The sequence below is a fragment of the Pseudophryne corroboree genome, chromosome 6, assembly GCF_028390025.1.
Source record: "Pseudophryne corroboree isolate aPseCor3 chromosome 6, aPseCor3.hap2, whole genome shotgun sequence".
Classification (NCBI taxonomy): Eukaryota; Metazoa; Chordata; class Amphibia; order Anura; family Myobatrachidae; genus Pseudophryne; species Pseudophryne corroboree.
The window spans coordinates 569,844,461-569,863,330 of NC_086449.1; the positions used below are offsets into that span (position 1 = coordinate 569,844,461).

Consider the following 18,870-nt stretch of genomic DNA (forward strand, 5'->3'; position numbering starts at 1 on the left):
ACTTTGTTCTTTACATAGTTGCATGTGCTGACAACAAAATCACACAAAAATTATAGATGGAAATCAAATTTATTAACCCATGGAGGTCTGGATTTGGAGTCACCCTCAAAATTAAAGTGGAAAAACACACTACAGGCTGATCCAACTTTGATGTAATGTCCTTAAAACAAGTCAAAATGAGGCTCAGTAGTGTGTGTGGCCTCCACGTGCCTGAATGACCTCCCTACAATGCCTGGGCATACTCTTGATGAGGTGGCGGATGGTCTCCTGAGGGATCTCCTCCCAGACCTGGACTAAAGCATCCGCCAACTCCTGGACAGTCTGTGGTGCACGTAGCGTTGGTGGATGGAGCGAGACATGCTGTCCCAGATGTGCTCAATTGGATTCAGGTCTGGGGAATGGGTGGGCCAGTCCATAGCATCAATGCCTTCGTCTTGCAGGAACTGCTGACACACTCCAGCCACATGAGGTCTAGCATTGTCTTGCATTAGGAGGAACCCAGGGCCAACCGCAACAGCATATGGTCTCACAAGGGGTCTGAGGATCTTATCTCGGTACCTAATGGCAGTCAGGCTACCTCTGGCGAGCATATGGAGGGCTGTGCGGCCCCCCAAAGAAATGCCACCCCACACCATTACTGACCCACTGCCAAACCGGTCATGCTGGAGGATGCTGCAGGCAGAAGAACATTTTCCTTGGCGTCTCCAGACTCTGTCACGTCTGTCAGATGTGCTCAGTGAGAACCTGCTTTCATCTGTGAAGAGCACAGGGCGCCAGTGGCGAATTTGCCAATCTTGGTGTTCTCTGGCAAATGCCAAACGTCCTGCACGGCGTTGGGCTGTAAGCACAACCCCCACCTGTGGACGTCGGGCCCTCATACCACCCTCATGGAGTCTGTTTCTGATTGTTTGAGTAGACACATGAACATTTGTGGCTTGCTGGAGGTCATTTTGCAGGGCTCTGGCAGTGCTCCTCCTGTTCCTCCTTGCACAAAGACGGAGGTAGCCAGAGCCGGCCTTAGCTATAGGCAGGCTAGGCATTTGCCTAGGGCATTCAAGCATGTCTAGGGGCATCCAAGCATGTCCCTGCAGCATCTCATGCTGAGAGGGACAGTCCGCAAACTAACTGTTACTTTCCAAATGTATTCAATCAGTACTTGTATACACTGCTGTTTACATTTGTCAAAAAAAATGCACTGTGCCTTAAACTTCCTCTGACATGCTTGAATGCCCCTGACTTGTGAGACCTCAGACAGACAGCAGAAGCCCAGTAAATGCAATTCCTGTACCTGTGACATTTTTACTGACTGTATAAGGTTATTACTGGATGGCTTCTTATGATAACACATGTGTATTTTGGAAGACTGCTTCACAGAAACCTGACATCACCTATATTGCTTGTGCACATGGGGGAGGGGGACCCTGCCATCCTGTGTGTGTCCCTTATCCCTGTGCAAACCCCAGGTGTCTGCAGGGACATAACATGGGCAGTGTTCTCCCCACACTTTATTTCCTAGTCAGTCCATACCGTAAAAATTCCCCTGCCATCTAGCACTGTAACGTGGTCAGTAAGTTGCGTTGTGCTATTTCTATATGAAACATCAGTGCAGCATGACTTTCGGACACATCAGACTGGAGGGCAGAGCATATCACTCCCACAGTATAAAGTAAAGGGCATGCAGTAACAGACACCAGCAAACACACTGAATAGTGAAGAGAATGGACAGTTTCTACATGTTTGATACTGATCTTTTTGTATAACCAGCAAGTGTGGCAGTATCTGTGGCAGTATATGTGTATTATGGGCATTACTAATGTGGGGCATATGTGTAAGGTTCCTTTACTGTGTGGAATTATATGTATTATGGTCATTACTGTGTGGCATTGTGCAGAGTTGAACTGGCCCACAGGGTAACCCCCCGGTGGGCCCCACTACCTGAGCGTTGCAGGTACAGATGCAGAAATAGCGGCGGAGCTAGGGGGCACCAGACAAAATTCTGCTGCTGGGTTGTTGCCCTCCTACGGCCTCCTCCATGTCTCCTGATGTACTGGCCTGTCTCCTGGTAGCGCATCCATGCTCTGGACACTACGCTGACAGACACAGCAAACCTTCTTGCCACAGCTCACATTGATGTGCCATCCTGGATGAGCTGCACTACCTGAGCCACCTGTATGGGTTGTAGGGAGGTCATACAGGCACGTGGAGGCCACACACACTACTGAGCCTCATTTTGACTTGTTTTAAGGACATCACATCAAAGTTGGATCAGCCTGTAGTGTGTTTTTCCACTTTAATTTTGAGGGTGACTCCAAATCCAGACCTCCATGGGTTAATAAATTTGATTTCCATTGATAATTTTTGTGTGATTTTGTTGTCAGCACATTCAACTATGTAAAGAACAAAGTATTTAATAAGAATATTTCATTCATTCAGATCTAGGATGTGTTATTTTAGTGTTCCCTTTATTTTTTTGAGCAGTGTAGTAAAAATCGCACATAGTCAAAATCACAGCCCTACCAGCTTCTATAGGTTGCAGCCGATGCAGTCCCTGGAAGCCGGTGTTTTTCAGCAACTTTTGTGTATGAGTGGTCCCGCCACTGCTTGTGTGCATGTGCTGGTCCCAGCACCTGCAAGATACATTGCATAGGTGCTGAGATCCGCCCTACCCGGGGCTGTCTCCCTCTCCTCTGCTCCAGACTCGTCCAGCACTAGTGCAGCAGCCTCCCTAATACAAGCATGTAGTAGCCGCTGCTGTATGTGATGTACGGGTGGTCTTCAGTTTGCCGGCTGTGGGGATCCCGGCGCACAGTATACCGGTGCCGGAATCTCGACAGCCGGCATACCGACACTTTTTCTCATTCTTGAGGGTCCACAACCCCCCTGGAGGGAGAATAAATAGCGTGGCGCACGTAGCGCGCCACCGTGCCCGCAGCGTGGCGAGTGCAGCCAGCCCGCAAGGGGCTCATTTGCGCTCGCCACGCTGTCGGTATGCCGGTGGTCAGGATCCCGGCGCCGGTATGCTGGTTGCCGGGAGCCCGGCCGCCGGCATACCATACCATACCCTTGATGTACTGTATGCCTGCCATAAACTGTGCGCATATGCTATTGGCACAGATCTGTATGCATCTTGCTATGTTTACATCCCAGCATATGGGCACAAATATATTATGTTGTTGTGTGGCTTTTTTCATGTGGAAATTATGTCCAGTATGTGTCTTCATGAGACCTATTAAGTATATTGTAACAGGCAGAAGGACGAATGGGAAAATAGTAAGTTTACATGTTAGAGGATTTGACAAACAAACAAGACCCCAATGAGGAGAGAGCATCTTCTGCTCAGCCTTTAAATGTCATGGGAATTGCTGGATTCACCGAACACATAAAGTATGACTTTTTATTTTTATTTGAGATCATCCAATTCCACTCAAAATAAAATTTTATTTTAAGTGCAATTAACCTTTATGTTTTCATTTTTAAGCCATTTCTGATTTAAAAGGCAATAAATAATGTTATACATCATTTAATATATTATGTGCTTTTACTTATCATATTTTTTACATTTATTATTTTACTAATCAATGGGGCAGATATACTAAGCCTGGAGAAGTGATAAAGCAGTGATAAGTGAAAGGTGATAACGCACCAGCCAATCATTATGGGTTTGAAAAATGACAGTTAGGAGCTGATTGGTTGGTGCGTTATCACCTTGCACTTATCACTTGTTTATAACTTCTCCAGGCTTAATACATCTGCCCCAGTGTTATTTATTAGCTTTATGAACTCTGTACTGTTAAAATAGTTCTGGTTGATTGAGACTTACTGTAGGTATACAATAATCCTACACAACAGGAGGAATCAGATCTGATATGCTTTTATCATAACTTACCTTCGGATTTCCTCGTACACTACAGTTCAGTGTAGCATTGTATCCAGTAATGGCTACTGTGTTAACTAAGGGGTGAGTAAATTGTGGTTTTTCTGTGAAGTCAAATTCTGAGTACTCAGGACGCTTATAAGGTTTACCTGGTAAAGAAAACAAAATGTATTCTTCATAAAAGGCAAGTATGCATAAGGATAAAAATGAAACATTAGTTTTCCCATAGGTGAAAAGTAAGTTGTTCCTACTCTACTGAAAGTATGAGATCGTGAGATCGATGGAATCATGAATGTAAATGTAATATATTTGAAACACTAGGGGGCAGATGCACTAAGCCTTGGGGCATGCTAAAGTGGAGAGAGATAAAGTACCAGCCAATCAGCTTCTAACTGTCATTTTTCAAAACACATACTGCGACATGACAGTTACAAGCTGATTGGCTGGTACTTCATCTCTCTCCACTTTATCTCTCTCCAAGGCTTAGTCAAATACTCTTCACATGGGCTTACTGTGCAGAGGTTTTGGGTACTGTAATGGGTCACAATTACACAGCTGTAACTGCTGCTATGATAATACTTTCTGCATTATAAGGTTGCAGTTCATTGCTTAGAACTAGTTATATATATTTTTTTTTCTATTTTTTAAATATTACCATTCTGAGTAGTTATATATGCTCTTCTGTCATTGCATCATATATTTAATTAGTGAACAAACACAGATGCTAAGAGTACGCTATTTTTACTGTATATGCAGTTTTTTCTTTGTAGTTTACAGAAATGTTGATCCCATCAGTAGATCAATCCTGGCCAGGGCAGCAAATAGGGGGACACATGCCCTAAGCTCAGAGATAGCCGGAGACAAAAGTGAGAAACCCGTGTATATGTGATGTCCAGCCACTGGGTGTAGGCATAGAGGGACCGGTAACACCTGGCACAATAAAGTGTTTTTCCCCTATCTTTTTTTCAATTTCATGATATGAAGTGCGATGAAAAACAGTGTGTGAGGAGCAGGGCCGGTTCAGCGGCTTTTTGCAACCCGGGCTGCAATAGGGGGCGTGGCTTCATACAGGGGGCGTGGTCAGTTACGCCCCCTGTACTGTAGTAGCGCCACTGAAAGGATGTGCGGTGCGCGATGACGTCATCGCGCACCGCACAGCAAAGGTACTCTTCACGAAGGAAAACCAGACGCTAAGCGTCTAGTTCTCTTCGTGGAGAGGACCGTTGCTGTGTGGTCCTCTCCACGAAGGGAAACTAGACGCGTAGCGTCTAGTTTCCCTTCACAGCGGGCAGCCCACGAAGGGAAACTAGACGCGTAGCGTCTAGCTTCCCTTCACAGCGGGCAGCGGCAGCGGGGGGCACAGCGGCAGCGGGGGGCACAGCAGCAGCGAATCTTGCCATGGTGCGGCGCCCTCCGGAAGGTGGCACCCCGGGCAAAAGTCCTGCTTGCCCGTGGCAAGATCCGCTACTGGTGAGGAGCCTGCCGCTGCCTTAAGGATGAGCAAGGAGAAGATTCAGGTAAGTGGTGTTGGGGGGAGGGGTAACAGAAATACTGGCTGCTGCTGCAGATATATATGGGGAGAGACACAGACTGCTGCAGTGATATGGGAAGGGTTGACACACACATAGACTGCTGTAGAGACACCGGGTGGGCAGGGGGAACACAGGCTGCTGCCGAGACACCCGGGAGGGGGTTCCAAATGACTGCCTTTCCCCAGGTCACAATAAATCGTAGTTTCGGCCCTGTCCTGGCTGTCACATCCTCAGAGGTATTGAATATATAGTGTTAGTAGAATAAATTGTGCAATTAATTTATAACCACTGGTATAATACAACCATTCAAACACACAAAAGTTAAAGTATTTAAGGAGAAAAATTCTTAAATAGACCCTTTCATTTTATGGAAATTATAATGAATGTCCAACCTTCCTTTTCAATGAGGGCACTGTTCACTGTCCTGGTTGCTGTCTCACTGAGGCCACACATATTTTCTGAGAAGACCCGGAAGAAGTACTCATTTCCTATCACAAGTTCTGATATGGTTGCATTGGTTCTATGGTAGTGTTCTAGAACTGTAAACCATTCCTGTTGAAACAAAACACTGCTTAATACAGACTGAAAACCCCCCAGAATACACTGACTGGACTAGACTAGTGGAAAGCAATGTGACCGCCAGGTGGCAGATGCAGAGTGTTAAATATGCCAGGTTGGGAAGCATGAAAACGCACTGCATATGTGCATGTACTTATATATGAGTGACTCTGCATGCACTGACGTCTGCATGCACTGGAGAAGGTGAATGGGGACAGAGGAGATCTTCTAACATAAACTAAGGGCTGGAGCTGGGATGCGAATGCCTCTGCCTGACTGACAGCGCACCCGCATATCGGGTATAGACACTGAACAATGTGGGTAATTCAGACCTGATCGCTAGGCTGCATTTTCGCACAGCCTGGGATCAGGTCTGAACTGCGCATGTGTATGCACCGCAATGTGCAGATGCGTCGGTCCGCAGTGCTGAGAAGTGCCGGGCAGCGACAGGATGGTGCGAAAAATCCCATCGCACCAGCAATCGCAAGGAGATTGACAGGAAGAAGCCATTTGTGGGTGGCAAATGACCGATTTCTGGGAGTGTCTGGAAAAACGCAGGCATTCCCAAGCGTTTGCAGGGAGGGTTCCTGACGACAATTCCAGTCCCGGACAGGCTGAAGTGATTGCAGTGGCTGAGTAAGTCCTGGGTTACTCAGAGACTGCACAAAATCAGTTTGTACAGCTCTGCTACACATGCGATAGCACACTTGCACAGCTAAAATAAACTCCCCTGTGGGCGGCGACTATGTGATCGCAGGGCTGCAAAAAAACACTAGCGAGCGATCAGGTCTGAATTACCCCCAATATGTCATTCCGATTTGGCTAGAAACTATATATCGAGCCGATATCGTCTCAGTGTGTACCCAGCTTAAATCTCCAGTAGACATTAAATCTGCCCCACCTGCAGTGCAACATGGTTTTATGAAGATGCAAATTGCTCCTTTTCTGTTACTATTTCTGATTTGCTCCTAACTCTGAATTAAGCCTCATAGTGTACTAAATGGAAAGATTACTGGGACGCAGTGCTCTTTTAGCTGATAGAGGGGGTAATTCAGACCTGATCGCTGGGCTGCTAATTTTGCTGTCCTGCGTTCAGATAGCCACCGCCTCCAGGGGGAGTGTATATTTGCCGTGCAAGTGTGCGATTCTATGTGTACATCCAGTGTCGTAACTAGACATTTTAGCTGTGTGCAAGAAAAAGCATCGGTGCCCCCCTCCCCCCCATATACAAAACAGGGGCAGTGCGCATAAATAATATAGGGACATGGCTTAATGGGGAGGGGGCGTGGCCACAAAATAATACCAATTCATATTATTACGCTATACAGAAGTCTCCATTATTCAAATTACGCTGCACAGTAGCACCACTTACACACATTACGCCAGGTAGAGCCCCTGTCACATATTACACCAGGCAGAGTCCCACTTTTACACAGTACGGCAGGCAGAGTCCCCTTTTTATACAGTACGGCAGGCAGAGCTCCCTTTTAAACGATACGGAAGGCAGATTCCCCTTTTACACAGTACGGCAGGCAGAGTGCCCTTTTTTACACATTACTGCAGGCAGAGTCCTCCGTTTTTCCCACACTACAACAGGCAGAGTCCACCTTTTGTTTTTACACATTACAGCAGGTGAGTCCCCCTTTTTAACATTACAGCAGGAGGCTCCTCCTTTTTTACACATTAGGCAGAGTCCCCATTTTTACACATTAAGCAGCAGAGTCCACCTTTTAACACATTACGGTGGCAGAGTCACCCTTTTTTACACATAAGGCAGGCAGAGTCACCCTTTTTACACATTATGGCAGGCAGAGTCCCCTTTTTACGCATAACGGCAGGCAGTCCCCCTTTTTTACACATTAGGTAGACAGAGTCCCTCTTTTTACACATTAGGCAGGGTGAGAGAGAGAGACAGCCAGGGACAGTCACCTTTCAGCCTGCTCCTCTCCACCAGCACCCCAGCACCGTGTGCACCTGCAGGTCAGACAGGAACTCCCTCATCTGCTCCACGTCCAGGGCGCTCTTCTCCTCTAGAGCAGTGGGGGGGGTGTGTCACCGACATACTCCAACAGCAGTGGCAACAAACATGTTCTGGATGAATATCTAAGAACCGGGGGTCCGCTTCCAGGCCGGTGCTGCACTCATCTCCCTCGCATGGGTCCGACATCTTCAGCTACAGGACAGTGACCGGGGGCGCCGGAGGAGGAGGGACAGTACAGTGGTAGCAGCAGAGAGCACCTTCAGAGTGGAGGAGGAGGAGCTTCTGTCCTCTCCCTGCTCCATGTCCTCCTTCAGCAGCCTACCTTTACTTCAGCGGGCAGCGTCCAATTTTCGCCGCCTGCCGCAGCTCCTCTTTCACACCGCTACGGAAGCAGCCGGGCACCTTTTCCATCTGGGCCGTGCTACCAGCGGTTCTGCGCCCACAGTGCATGTGTGCTGTGGGCAAGGCACCGCTGGCACACACCTAGTTACGGCCCTGTGTACATAGAGCTGCTAAAATCCACTTTGTGCAGTCTGTGCGCAGCCCAGGACTTACTCCTACAGTGCGATCACATCAGGCTGATCGGAGCCAGAGTGGACGTTACACACCCTCCTTGAAAACGCTTGGGCATGCCTGCGTTTTTCCGGACACTCCCAGTAAACGGTTAGTTACCACCCACAAGTGGCTTCCTCCTGTCAATCACCTTGCGAATACCCGTGCAAAGTGATTTTTCACACCATCCAGTCACTGACCAGCGATGCACTTTGTTGCTGTCCGACGCACGTGCGCATCGCGGTGCATGCGCAGTTAGTACCTGATCACCCGTTGTGCGAAAACGCACAGCAGCAATCAGATCTGAATCACCCCCAGAATTCAATATCATCATCATCCTGTATTTTGGAATTCTTTTTAAGGTATATCAGTTAAGTAATTTCAGAAATGAGTAAAATAAGCCTCTTGTCAAGCATATGGAAGCAACTGTAAACCTTGTATCAACTTGTAACTTTAGGTGAGTACTGGAACATTTTTCTCAGTACTGGTAACATAAAATCAGTACTGCTTTCTTTTTTTCTGAATATCGGTACATTTTATCATAGCAACAAAGGATTGATGGGAAATATGCAAAAAACAGCCAGTACAAAGGCCCTCATTCCGAGTTGTTCGCTCGCAAGCTGCTTTTAGCAGCTTTGCACACGCTAAGCCGCCGCCTACTGGGAGTGAATCTTAGCATCTTAAAATTGCGAACGAAAGATTCGCAATATTGCGATAAGACATCTCTGTGCAGTTTCTGAGTAGCTCGAGACTTACTCGGCATCTGCGATCAGTTCAGTGCTTGCCGTTCCTGGTTTGACGTCACAAACACACCCAGCGTTCGCCCAGACACTCCTCCGTTTCTCCGGCCACTCCCGCGTTTTTCCCAGAAACGGTAGCGTTTTTTCACACACTCCCATAAAACGGTCTGTTTCCGCCCAGAAACACCCACTTCCTGTCAATCACATTACGATCATCAGAACAAAGAAAAAGCCGTGAGTAAAATTCCTAACTGCATAGCAAATTTACTTGGCGCAGTCGCAGTGCGAACATTGCGCATGCGCACTAAGCGGAAAAACGCTGCGATGCGAAGAATTTTACCGAGCGAACAACTCGGAATGACCCCCAAAATATATAATGAAGAAATTATAAAACAACATACCATTGTCTTCTTATCTGCCTTTTGTACTGTATATCCTGTGATAGCAGCATTGCCATTGTCTATTGGTGGCTTCCATTCTAGAGCAACATTCTCTCCCCAGACATCTTCAATTAATACAACTTCAGGAGGTCCAGGTCGTTCTGGATAAATCAAAGGATGAACAGATTTTCACTGTATTTTTTCAACCAGTAAAAGGTCATTTTGTTGTTTTTATTATTATTATTATTATTATTATTATTAATAATAATAATATTTAAAAAAAAACATTTGTTCACATAACTGTCAGATTTGCCTATAGCATAAAGCGTGCCACTGTATGATAAAAAGATTAGGTTTCATGACTACCATCGGAATACAGTTACAGTATATGCTGTTGTCAATTCCATACCACTAAATAACCTATGAAAATACACATTACTAGACATTTTGTACATTCTCTGGGGCATATTTATTACAATCCGCATCTCATAATGGTATGTTATAAATTTGCCAAATTTCACTTTGTGATATTTGATACATTGCAAGAAAGCACTGCCCCTTCTAAACTCTCCCCCACACTTCTCAGGGTATTTTTCTCAAAATCCCTATCGCTCAGCTACTCAGAGAAATGAACCTATATTTTATATGGCATATTTTGTACATTCCCCAACGCGTATCTGGGTGTCTGTAGAACTGATGAGTCTATGCATATACTGCTGTTTGAATACTGTTTCATACTTTATATCTCCCCAAAATGTATGTCTATTTCCTCAAATTGCTTATCCCGTCATAGTAACCTATGTAGTGTGCTCAAAATGGCTGCCTTGTTTCTTATTTTTGTGGGAAGGATGAACCATCCACAGAGCTGATGAGTCTGTCTAATACTTTGTATTTATATTTTGTATAAAAACACTACAACCAATGTAGTGCCCCAATAAGGCTGTCACCTTTGTAGCAGTCTTTCCTTACTCCAGATGTAAAGCACTTGAAGTCCTTATAGAGTAAGGCCCTAGCTATATAGTAATAGCAGAAGGACAACGTTTATGAGTGGCATATTTTGATGATGCCGTCGTCTGAGCAGGGCACATCATATACCAAATTAAAACTCTTGGGGGTAGATGTATCATTGTGCATTTTACTTAAATATGTGGTCCTGCTTCACTTTATTATCATGGCGAAACGAGTAGACACACTGGCAATATGCAGTAATCTTCCTATTGGCGATATGGGGGTTACATCACCTCTCTGGTGATCTGCGTCCTCCCACTTCGGCACTCTTCTTCAGCCTCCAAAGCAGCAGTGCGCATGCACCATCACTACCACTCCCAGTGGCCCCTATGGCATTAGTGGAAAAAAAACCTTTATTGTCAGCACAATCCCCGGCTGTCAGAGCCGACAGCCAGGGACAGTGCTGTGCGCTGGGCAATGACAGCTTCAGCTGTCAAAATCGATAGCTGCAAATGTCGGAACAGTAGTGCCACTGACCGTTTATACATTGCCCTGCTTATCGGCATGATATCTTGTAGATAGCAGCGTCAATAATGATAGGCATACAGCGCACATCTCCTCCTTCATACATGGGGGAGAAGTGGTATCAGTGCACATAACCGCGTTAATACCGCCTCTCCTCCATAACAACCCTTCTTACATCTACTCCCTTGGTCCATAGATTTGCAGAATTATATTGGCTTTGTAATTGGTTGTTTCATTTTGGAGTTATGTGGCAAAACATCCACCTGCCATTTACAATTCATCACCATTGTGCTCTGAAAAATGTGATAGTTAGTGAACTCTCACTGTGCACCTGCTGGGTGACCCAGAAAATGTGACCTGCTGGGCCGTCTTGAAACTGTGACAGTTATGTGCAGCCACCCACTGATCAGGGATTTTTTTTAAATTCACTCCTAAGGGGGGTGAAAATGGGTAAAATGTTCCGAGCACATTAGCTAGTTATTCTTCTTATTCTTGTTGTTATTATTATCTTCATTCCATAAAATACAACTATGCATACCAACAATCTGGATGTAGATTGATGCCTTATCTTGGAGGTTCTCAACTTTCACCTTCAAGTCATATTTTCCAGAATGGCTTTTCTCTGCTTTCCGGATGAAGAGGATGGTGTCACATTCGCTGTTACGGATACTTATCTGTGTTTTGTCTACATGTGAGCCATTCTTTTTCCAGGATACTTTGGGTCTGGGTTTTCCCTTAGAAAGAAAATGGAAAGATAAATTAATGTGTTGGCCTTTAAGCTCACTTATTTCTCATTCTTCTATACTAGTTCCTGTCACTTGTGGAACAATCATCCAGTACAGAAGTATAAAGAGGTTATTTTTAGAACAAATGTACCCAGCGCTGAAATTGATTTTTCTAAACATTGTATGACTTTTTTTTTTTAAATATCTTTTTATTTCAATTTGAAAATAAGTCAACTACAAAAGAAGGAGGAATCACAACAATGTACAGTGCAATAATACAGAATCTGATACAAAATAGAGGGCGATTCTCATAAGGTAGTCACCTGCACCCCCAGAAGAGTGAGCATTCTTCCCGCATTCCACCAAGTTCCTAGTGAATTGGGCAGAATGTAGAAATAAATACAGTGATTCCGCTGTCATTGCGGAGGGGGTGGGGACCTAATTATGCAAATCTATGCTAATTGCATCACTTTACTCCTGCTCCTAAGCAAATATAATTCAGTCGTGGCATTTTCTCCAGCAGGAGGTGGGGCCTAAAGATGTGTTTAGTCCCGCCCCATCACCACCCACCTGTGTTTCCTCCCCAGGCATCCCCTGGAGAGGAAATCCTAAATGTAGGCAAGTAAGTGATTAGGACGTCGTAGAAGTGAAACCAGATATATCAGTTTGAGCTGTAGGCTCCAAATGCTTTATCTAAAGACCCCATTTACCATAACATTTTGAGACCCCCTTTTCTATGTCTGGAAAGAGAGTACGTCTCTCGAAGTAAAGAAGTTCTAGTAAATAGGATTTAAGGTCAACTAAAGAGGGGACCATAGACAAAGCCCACTTTCGAAGCATACCTTTTTTACGCCATAGTTAGTACAACCGTAAAGAGTGGTAATAAAGACAAGGCATTTCGCTCCTGAAGCACAGGGACCCAAATATTAAAATTGCAAAAGAGCATAGGCATAATATGAAAAAATAATACTAAACCAGTAAGGGTTTTAAAGAATTGTAATATTTTGTCCCAAAAATGACTAATTTTCCTACATTCACACAAGTAATATTGGAATGTTGCCCCTGGTTGTGAACATTTGATTGTATGATTTTTTTTTTTATAATTCTTTCTTTAACATGGTCAGAGTAAGCACAGATAATGTATTACTTTTTTTTTAATGTTTTTTCCTATAAAACTGACAATCTTTGAAGTTTAATTCTCCAAGGGAAAGTTACAGCTAAGAAAAAGTACATTTTTGCCTTGTTCACATTTGCTCTCAGCCCTGTTGTTTTAGAATGAAGAGATATGTAATTCTATATACACAGCAACCCACATGGAAGCTCCCACTATTATAATCAGCAAAGGAAAAAGGTCATCTGTGCAAAATAACATTTCTTCTTTAGTAATAATGAACATTTGTAGGGACATAGTGAACGTAACCCCTTCTATATTTTACTTACAGTATGTAGGATAGACTTAAACGAGCGTGATGTTTTTATTTTAAATACTAGCACGTGTGGATGTCTGTTATTGCTTAGTGGAACTGATTTTACAAAGACAGTAGTGCCATCTAATATTGTGATGTATAGGTTATATTATACACATTGATCACAAAATTTCTTTGTAAACAATATTTGCAGTTTTTCCTTCAGGGATTAACACAAAAAAAATGCTTTGGACTACTAATTCGTGAGTAAGCCACGTAAAGCTGCCCATGGGAGAAGCAGCTGGTCCTAAGATCTACGCCTGCAGCCCTGAGTGTGTGCCCCTGTGACTTGTTGATCGTCATAGCGAAGCAGATGCTTACAGCAAACTGCAAGGTCTTGGATTGAAAAGGAAAATTATTGGGGATAAGGGGTATACCTGATATAAATACAGTCTCACCTGCCCCACATCCCATTAGAATCTATGCCTCAATTAGGTTCCTCTCCAGAGCAGTCAGTTTTCGTTGCATAACTTGGGCGGAGTGAAGTTCCGCAGAAGCATGATCGGAATACGCTTTCAGTGCACTGAGTGTCAAGTGTCTGTTTTTTCCTTTATTGCTCCTCTCCCTTATGTCACATACATACCTCAGTTTATTTCTAGGTTGCTAAGCTATACAATAGTGAAAACGCAATCCAAATTCATGCAGTAGTTTTTGCGTGATGCCGACACAAACAGACATAAATTTTTTTTTTCCGTCTCCATAGTTCATAAACAGTCCCTAGAAGTAGCTCTAAAAAAAAATTGCTATGTAAGACACAACCTTACAGTTTTATTATATGTCTAGATTAATGTTAACCATTAATATGGTTTACATAAAAAATGTTCACCTTATTTAAATGTTGTTTTGTGAGGTTGTAGTGTTTGCATGGTACATATAGCATTTTTATATGTAGCTTTGTGGATAAACAGTCGGTTCTGGTATGAATGGTCGACAATGTTAAGGTCGACATTCATTAGGTTGACCACTATTGGTCGACATGGACATACGGTCGACACATGAAAATGGTCGACACAGGGCAGGTCGACACACGAAAAGGTCGACATGGATTTTTTAACTGTTTTTTGTGTCATTTTTTTCGGAACATGACCAGGAACCCCACTTAGTGTACCGCGTCCCCTTGCATGGCTCGCTTCGCTCACCAGGCTGCGGGCAAGGTGCCTTGCTCTGCTACCGCTGTGCTTGGCACAGGTTACCGTTCCCAATTGTAGTCCACGTGGACGATAAAGTATGAAAAAGTAAAAAAATTCAAAAAAAATTCAAAAAAAAAAGCCACGTCGACCTCTCATGTGTCGACCTGTCACGTGTCGACCAATAGTGGTCGACCTAATGACTGTCGACCTTATCAAACGGATACCAAACAGTCGGCCTTGGAGTTGTAATACAGTTTGTGTAAAGTGAGTATGTCTGATATCTGCCTGTAGAAATATTAGTGCAGATAATGTTTGAGGGTTTAGCTGTGTGCCAAAAAATTTTAGCTTAGGAAGGGATGTGTAACATAATGTGTAGAAATGCTATGGGGAAAAGCCAAAGGATATTGGCCCTCATTCCGAGTTGTTCGCTCGCTAGCTGCTTTTAGCAGCATTGCACACGCTAGGCCGCCGCCCTCTGGGAGTGTATCTTAGCTTAGCAGAATAGCGCACGAAAGATTAGCAGAATTGCTAATAAATAATTCTTAGCAGTTTCTGAGTAGCTCCAGACCTACTCCCAGATTGCGATCAGCTCAGTCCGTTTAGTTCCTGGTTTGACGTCACAAACACGCCCTGCGTTCGGCCAGCCACTCCCCCGTTTCTCCAGACACTCCCATGTTTTTGCCTGACACGCCTGCGTTTTTTAGCACACGCCCGGAAAATGCTCAGTTACCACCCAGAAACGCCCCTTTCCTGTCAATCGTTCACCGATCAGCAGAGCGACTGAAAAGCGACGCAGGATCCACAGCAAATCTGCTAAGTTTTTAGTTAAATAACTAAGCGCATGCGCCCTGCGTGCCTTGCGCATGCGCAATTAGCAACAAATCGCAGCATAGCGAAAATCGGCAACGAGCGAACAACTCGGAATGACCCCCATTGTACTTTGCAAGGTTTACTGGTGTCTATACCTGTACAGTAGCCAATGATGGAGATACTTCAGTTGCTTTAGTTACATTTGTGGGGGTATTTTATGTATAACTCTGAAAGGAGGGTGTAATGTAATGTGTGGCGCTGAGATGTTTGTGTAGTTAGACGTACACAGTCAATGGCGCTGAGGGGGTGGGGGGATGTTACACTTTACCCGGGCCCAGGTAAAGTGCACATGAGGCAGGGAGAGAGAGGACACACTTGCCATCTGCCCAGCCCAACACACGGACACTGAAGGACTGATTGTGACAAATGATGTGCAACAAGGTAATGCTCTATTACCTGGTTTTAAATAAATACCACTGAGATTTACAGTGTTGCACAAGGAACAAATCATTATTACAGTGAGAGTTGTTACCTGGAATGGTATTACCAGGTTTACAGCCTCTCCTACTTTTCGGATGTAGGTTTGCTTTAGGTGTCGGGGAAGGCGAATCTTTGGAGGCACTAAGGAAAAAAAGAAAAGAATTAGGTACAGAGAGTGTATCATAAAGAGAAAAATACCAAACTCCACCAGATTTTATTAGTCACATTTTTGCTTAAGGTTATTTATCTTAATGAGAGTAACCCGTTTCAGTGGTCACACCCTTGCAAGTATATCACTTTCCCCACGGTATATGGCTAATGGTAACAAACCATTGAGAACTGGTTCCAGTTATTGATGTCAAAAACTAAGACAGTCAGGATACTTTTCCTATTACAGGTAAATGCAGCAAATTTCCATCTTTCATAGAGAGTATTATTTATTAACAATAATTAAAAGTACAGCTCGTGACAACTAATAAGACACTTGGGCTGGTTCTGAATCGAACGCAAAGTGGCTGTAGCTGCGGGCACCAGCGAAAGCCTGAAATACTACCTTAAGCCAATGTGAGACTCCATAGGGCTAATGCGGGGTCTGTGCATAGCATGTCACCACATAGGAAAAGTCCATTAACCTCTAGAGGAGAGCATTGGGCCAATGCAAGTCAGACCTGCCGTAGCACGGGACACAGCACTCAACTTGTTACTCTTCTATAAGCCTATCCCCAGACTCCCATTGGCTAGTTTCACTGGAGTTTGGGGGTGGACTTAAAGTCAGGGCTGTCTTAACAGCAGTGTAGGCCCCTGGGCAAAGCAATGCACTGGGGCCCTTACCCGTCCTCCAGCAGTAGTGGTGGGGGTGCTACCAGCGGCAGCTTTGATGTCCCGTGGACAGTAGGGAGTGTTCTATCTTCCGCTCAGCATGTAGGACCAGGAGCAGTAATTTCTGCTAATTACTCCTTTACTTCACAGATGGTGGGAGATGGGGCACCATCTGTGAAGCAAAGGAGTAATTAGCAGAAATTACTGCTCCTGGTCCTACATGCTGAGCGGAAGATAGAACACCCCCTACTGTAGAAGGGGACATTGGGCGGAATGAAGGGGCCCTGTTACATGACTTCCATGGTGGTAGGGGGTGTTGAATATGCAGGGAAGGGATGGATAGTGGAGCAGGCTTAATATTCATCATTTTCCAGTGGAAGGGCAGCTTGCTTGACTGCCGATATCTCCAGTTCCTGTGAATAGATTTCTTAGCTTTCAATGGAATAAAACACTAGAGAGTTCCTTATTTCAGGAGGTACCAGGGACTTGGGGATCACAGTTCAGAAGCCAGAGCAATCCACAACGAATATATAAAACTGCTTACCAGGCGTGTGGAGCTGGAGCACGGGCCAGCTGCTGGAAGGCTGATATATCTGGACAAGCTGCCTATGTCCACCGAAAGGGGAGAGTCCCAGCTTTTGGAGTATACCATCAGAAAAACTTTATGTCAGACAGAACCTGAGATATCTGCCTGGGAAGAGCAATTAACTGACTCAGATAGGGACCACTGCTTTGAAGTCAGATATCTCCAGTTCCCCAGGGCCGATTTAAAAAAATCTAGTACCCCTGGAAAGGGGACCCTCAGCTATAAGCATAGGGGCCCTAGGCTTATAGCTGAGGGTCCCCTTTCCTGGGGTACTAGGGAGTGTTCTATCTTCCGCTCAACTGTAGGGAGTGTTCTATCTTCCGCTCAGCATGTAGGACCAGGAGCAGTAATTTCTGCTAATTACTCCTTTACTAGGCTAGGGCCCTTATACTCCTTGGGCAACTATTATCCTCACATCAGTCAAGAGTTAATTAATCTCTATAATCTGTATTTATTTATCAATGCAGGGATCTGGTTTCTTTTTGCTCCGTGTAGGTGGGGGGATTACAACCAGAGCATGTCACATTGCCATAATGTTTTACTTTTAGTTCCAGTGGCGTAAAAGTAGAAGATTACAATGTGGATTCTAGGATGAAAATATGCCTTGCATTTCCTGTGATATAAAAGAAGATCTAGTTTGGGCATTTGGATTACAATTTTTTCCTTTAGGATTTAAAAACACCTGAATAAGATGTCCCTTTATATTACAAAATGAGCACATTTCCCTTTGCTTTAACCTGGCAAAGCCCAAATTATAATAAATGAGCTAGTAGAATGAATGTGAAGTTTCTGCAGCTTGGATTCTGGGTGCTTCCACAAAAGCATGTGACCGGGTATATACAGTACTACATATAAGATGCATGCAGAAACACGTAGCACTTGTAGGTGTTTTCACATACGATATGTAATGTACCTGTGTTATTTACGCAACTGCAGCAACAGCGAAAGTTGACCTAATGCAGGTGGCCATTTAACAAATAGTAGTTTTTTTAACACATCTAACAAATGACAGCACTCACTGGGGCAGATGTGTTAAGCCTGTAGAAGTGATAAAGCAGGAATAAGTGCAAGGTGCTGACGTACCAGCCAATCATCTCCTACCTGTCATTCCGTAATGATTGACTGGTGTGTTATCACCTTGCACTTATCACTGCTTTATACCTTCTTCAGGTTAATACATCTGCCCCAATGTACACAAAACCAGGCATTCCCAACCGCGGTCCTCAAGGCACACCAACAGTGCAGGTTTTAGTGATATCCAGGCTTCAGTACAGATGGTTAAATCAAAATAACTGAGGTACTAATTAAGTCACCTGTGTTCAAGCCTGGATATCACTAAAACCAGGACTGTTAGTGTGCCTTGAGGACCACGGTTGGGAAACACTGCACAAAACTATCAGTGGGAAAACTTGCATGTAAATTTACCTATAACCTCCTTTACCAGGATTGGTTGGGGGTGTATCCTGGGCTCACTCTGACCTGCAGCGTTCACAGCTTTCACTCTAACAAAGATCTTAGCACCAGTTGGCAGTCCGGAGATTGTGAACCTGGTTTTATCTGTCAGTTCAGGATTTGCAACTATCCACTCTTGCGCTGGAACATAAAAAGGCAAACATAACAACAACACAATAACAGATACACTTAAACAGTGCTTGGATGCTGTAGTATTTCTGCTTTGTATATTGTAGTATTCAAAGTATGTTGCATCTGTAAATATTGTAATAAATCATATTATCACAATGGACTTATGGTATGTAGACACGG

At 44.4% G+C, this 18,870-nt stretch overlaps 1 protein-coding gene across 9 annotated transcripts in view; it reads right to left on the reverse strand.

Annotated features, from left to right (window-relative positions):
* MYBPC1 (myosin binding protein C1) overlaps positions 1 to 18,870 on the reverse strand; it is a 166,863-nt gene that overhangs the window by 13,648 nt on the left and 134,345 nt on the right. For all 9 annotated transcript variants that reach the window (XM_063927818.1, XM_063927817.1, XM_063927825.1 and 6 more), the window contains 6 exons: positions 18,532 to 18,699; positions 15,754 to 15,842; positions 11,629 to 11,824; positions 9,639 to 9,778; positions 5,799 to 5,958; positions 3,887 to 4,023 (listed from right to left, as the gene is read on the reverse strand). In XM_063927818.1, coding sequence (XP_063783888.1) covers positions 3,887 to 4,023; positions 5,799 to 5,958; positions 9,639 to 9,778; positions 11,629 to 11,824; positions 15,754 to 15,842; positions 18,532 to 18,699 — 890 coding nt within the window. The remainder of the gene's footprint in view (positions 1 to 3,886; positions 4,024 to 5,798; positions 5,959 to 9,638; positions 9,779 to 11,628; positions 11,825 to 15,753; positions 15,843 to 18,531; positions 18,700 to 18,870) is intronic.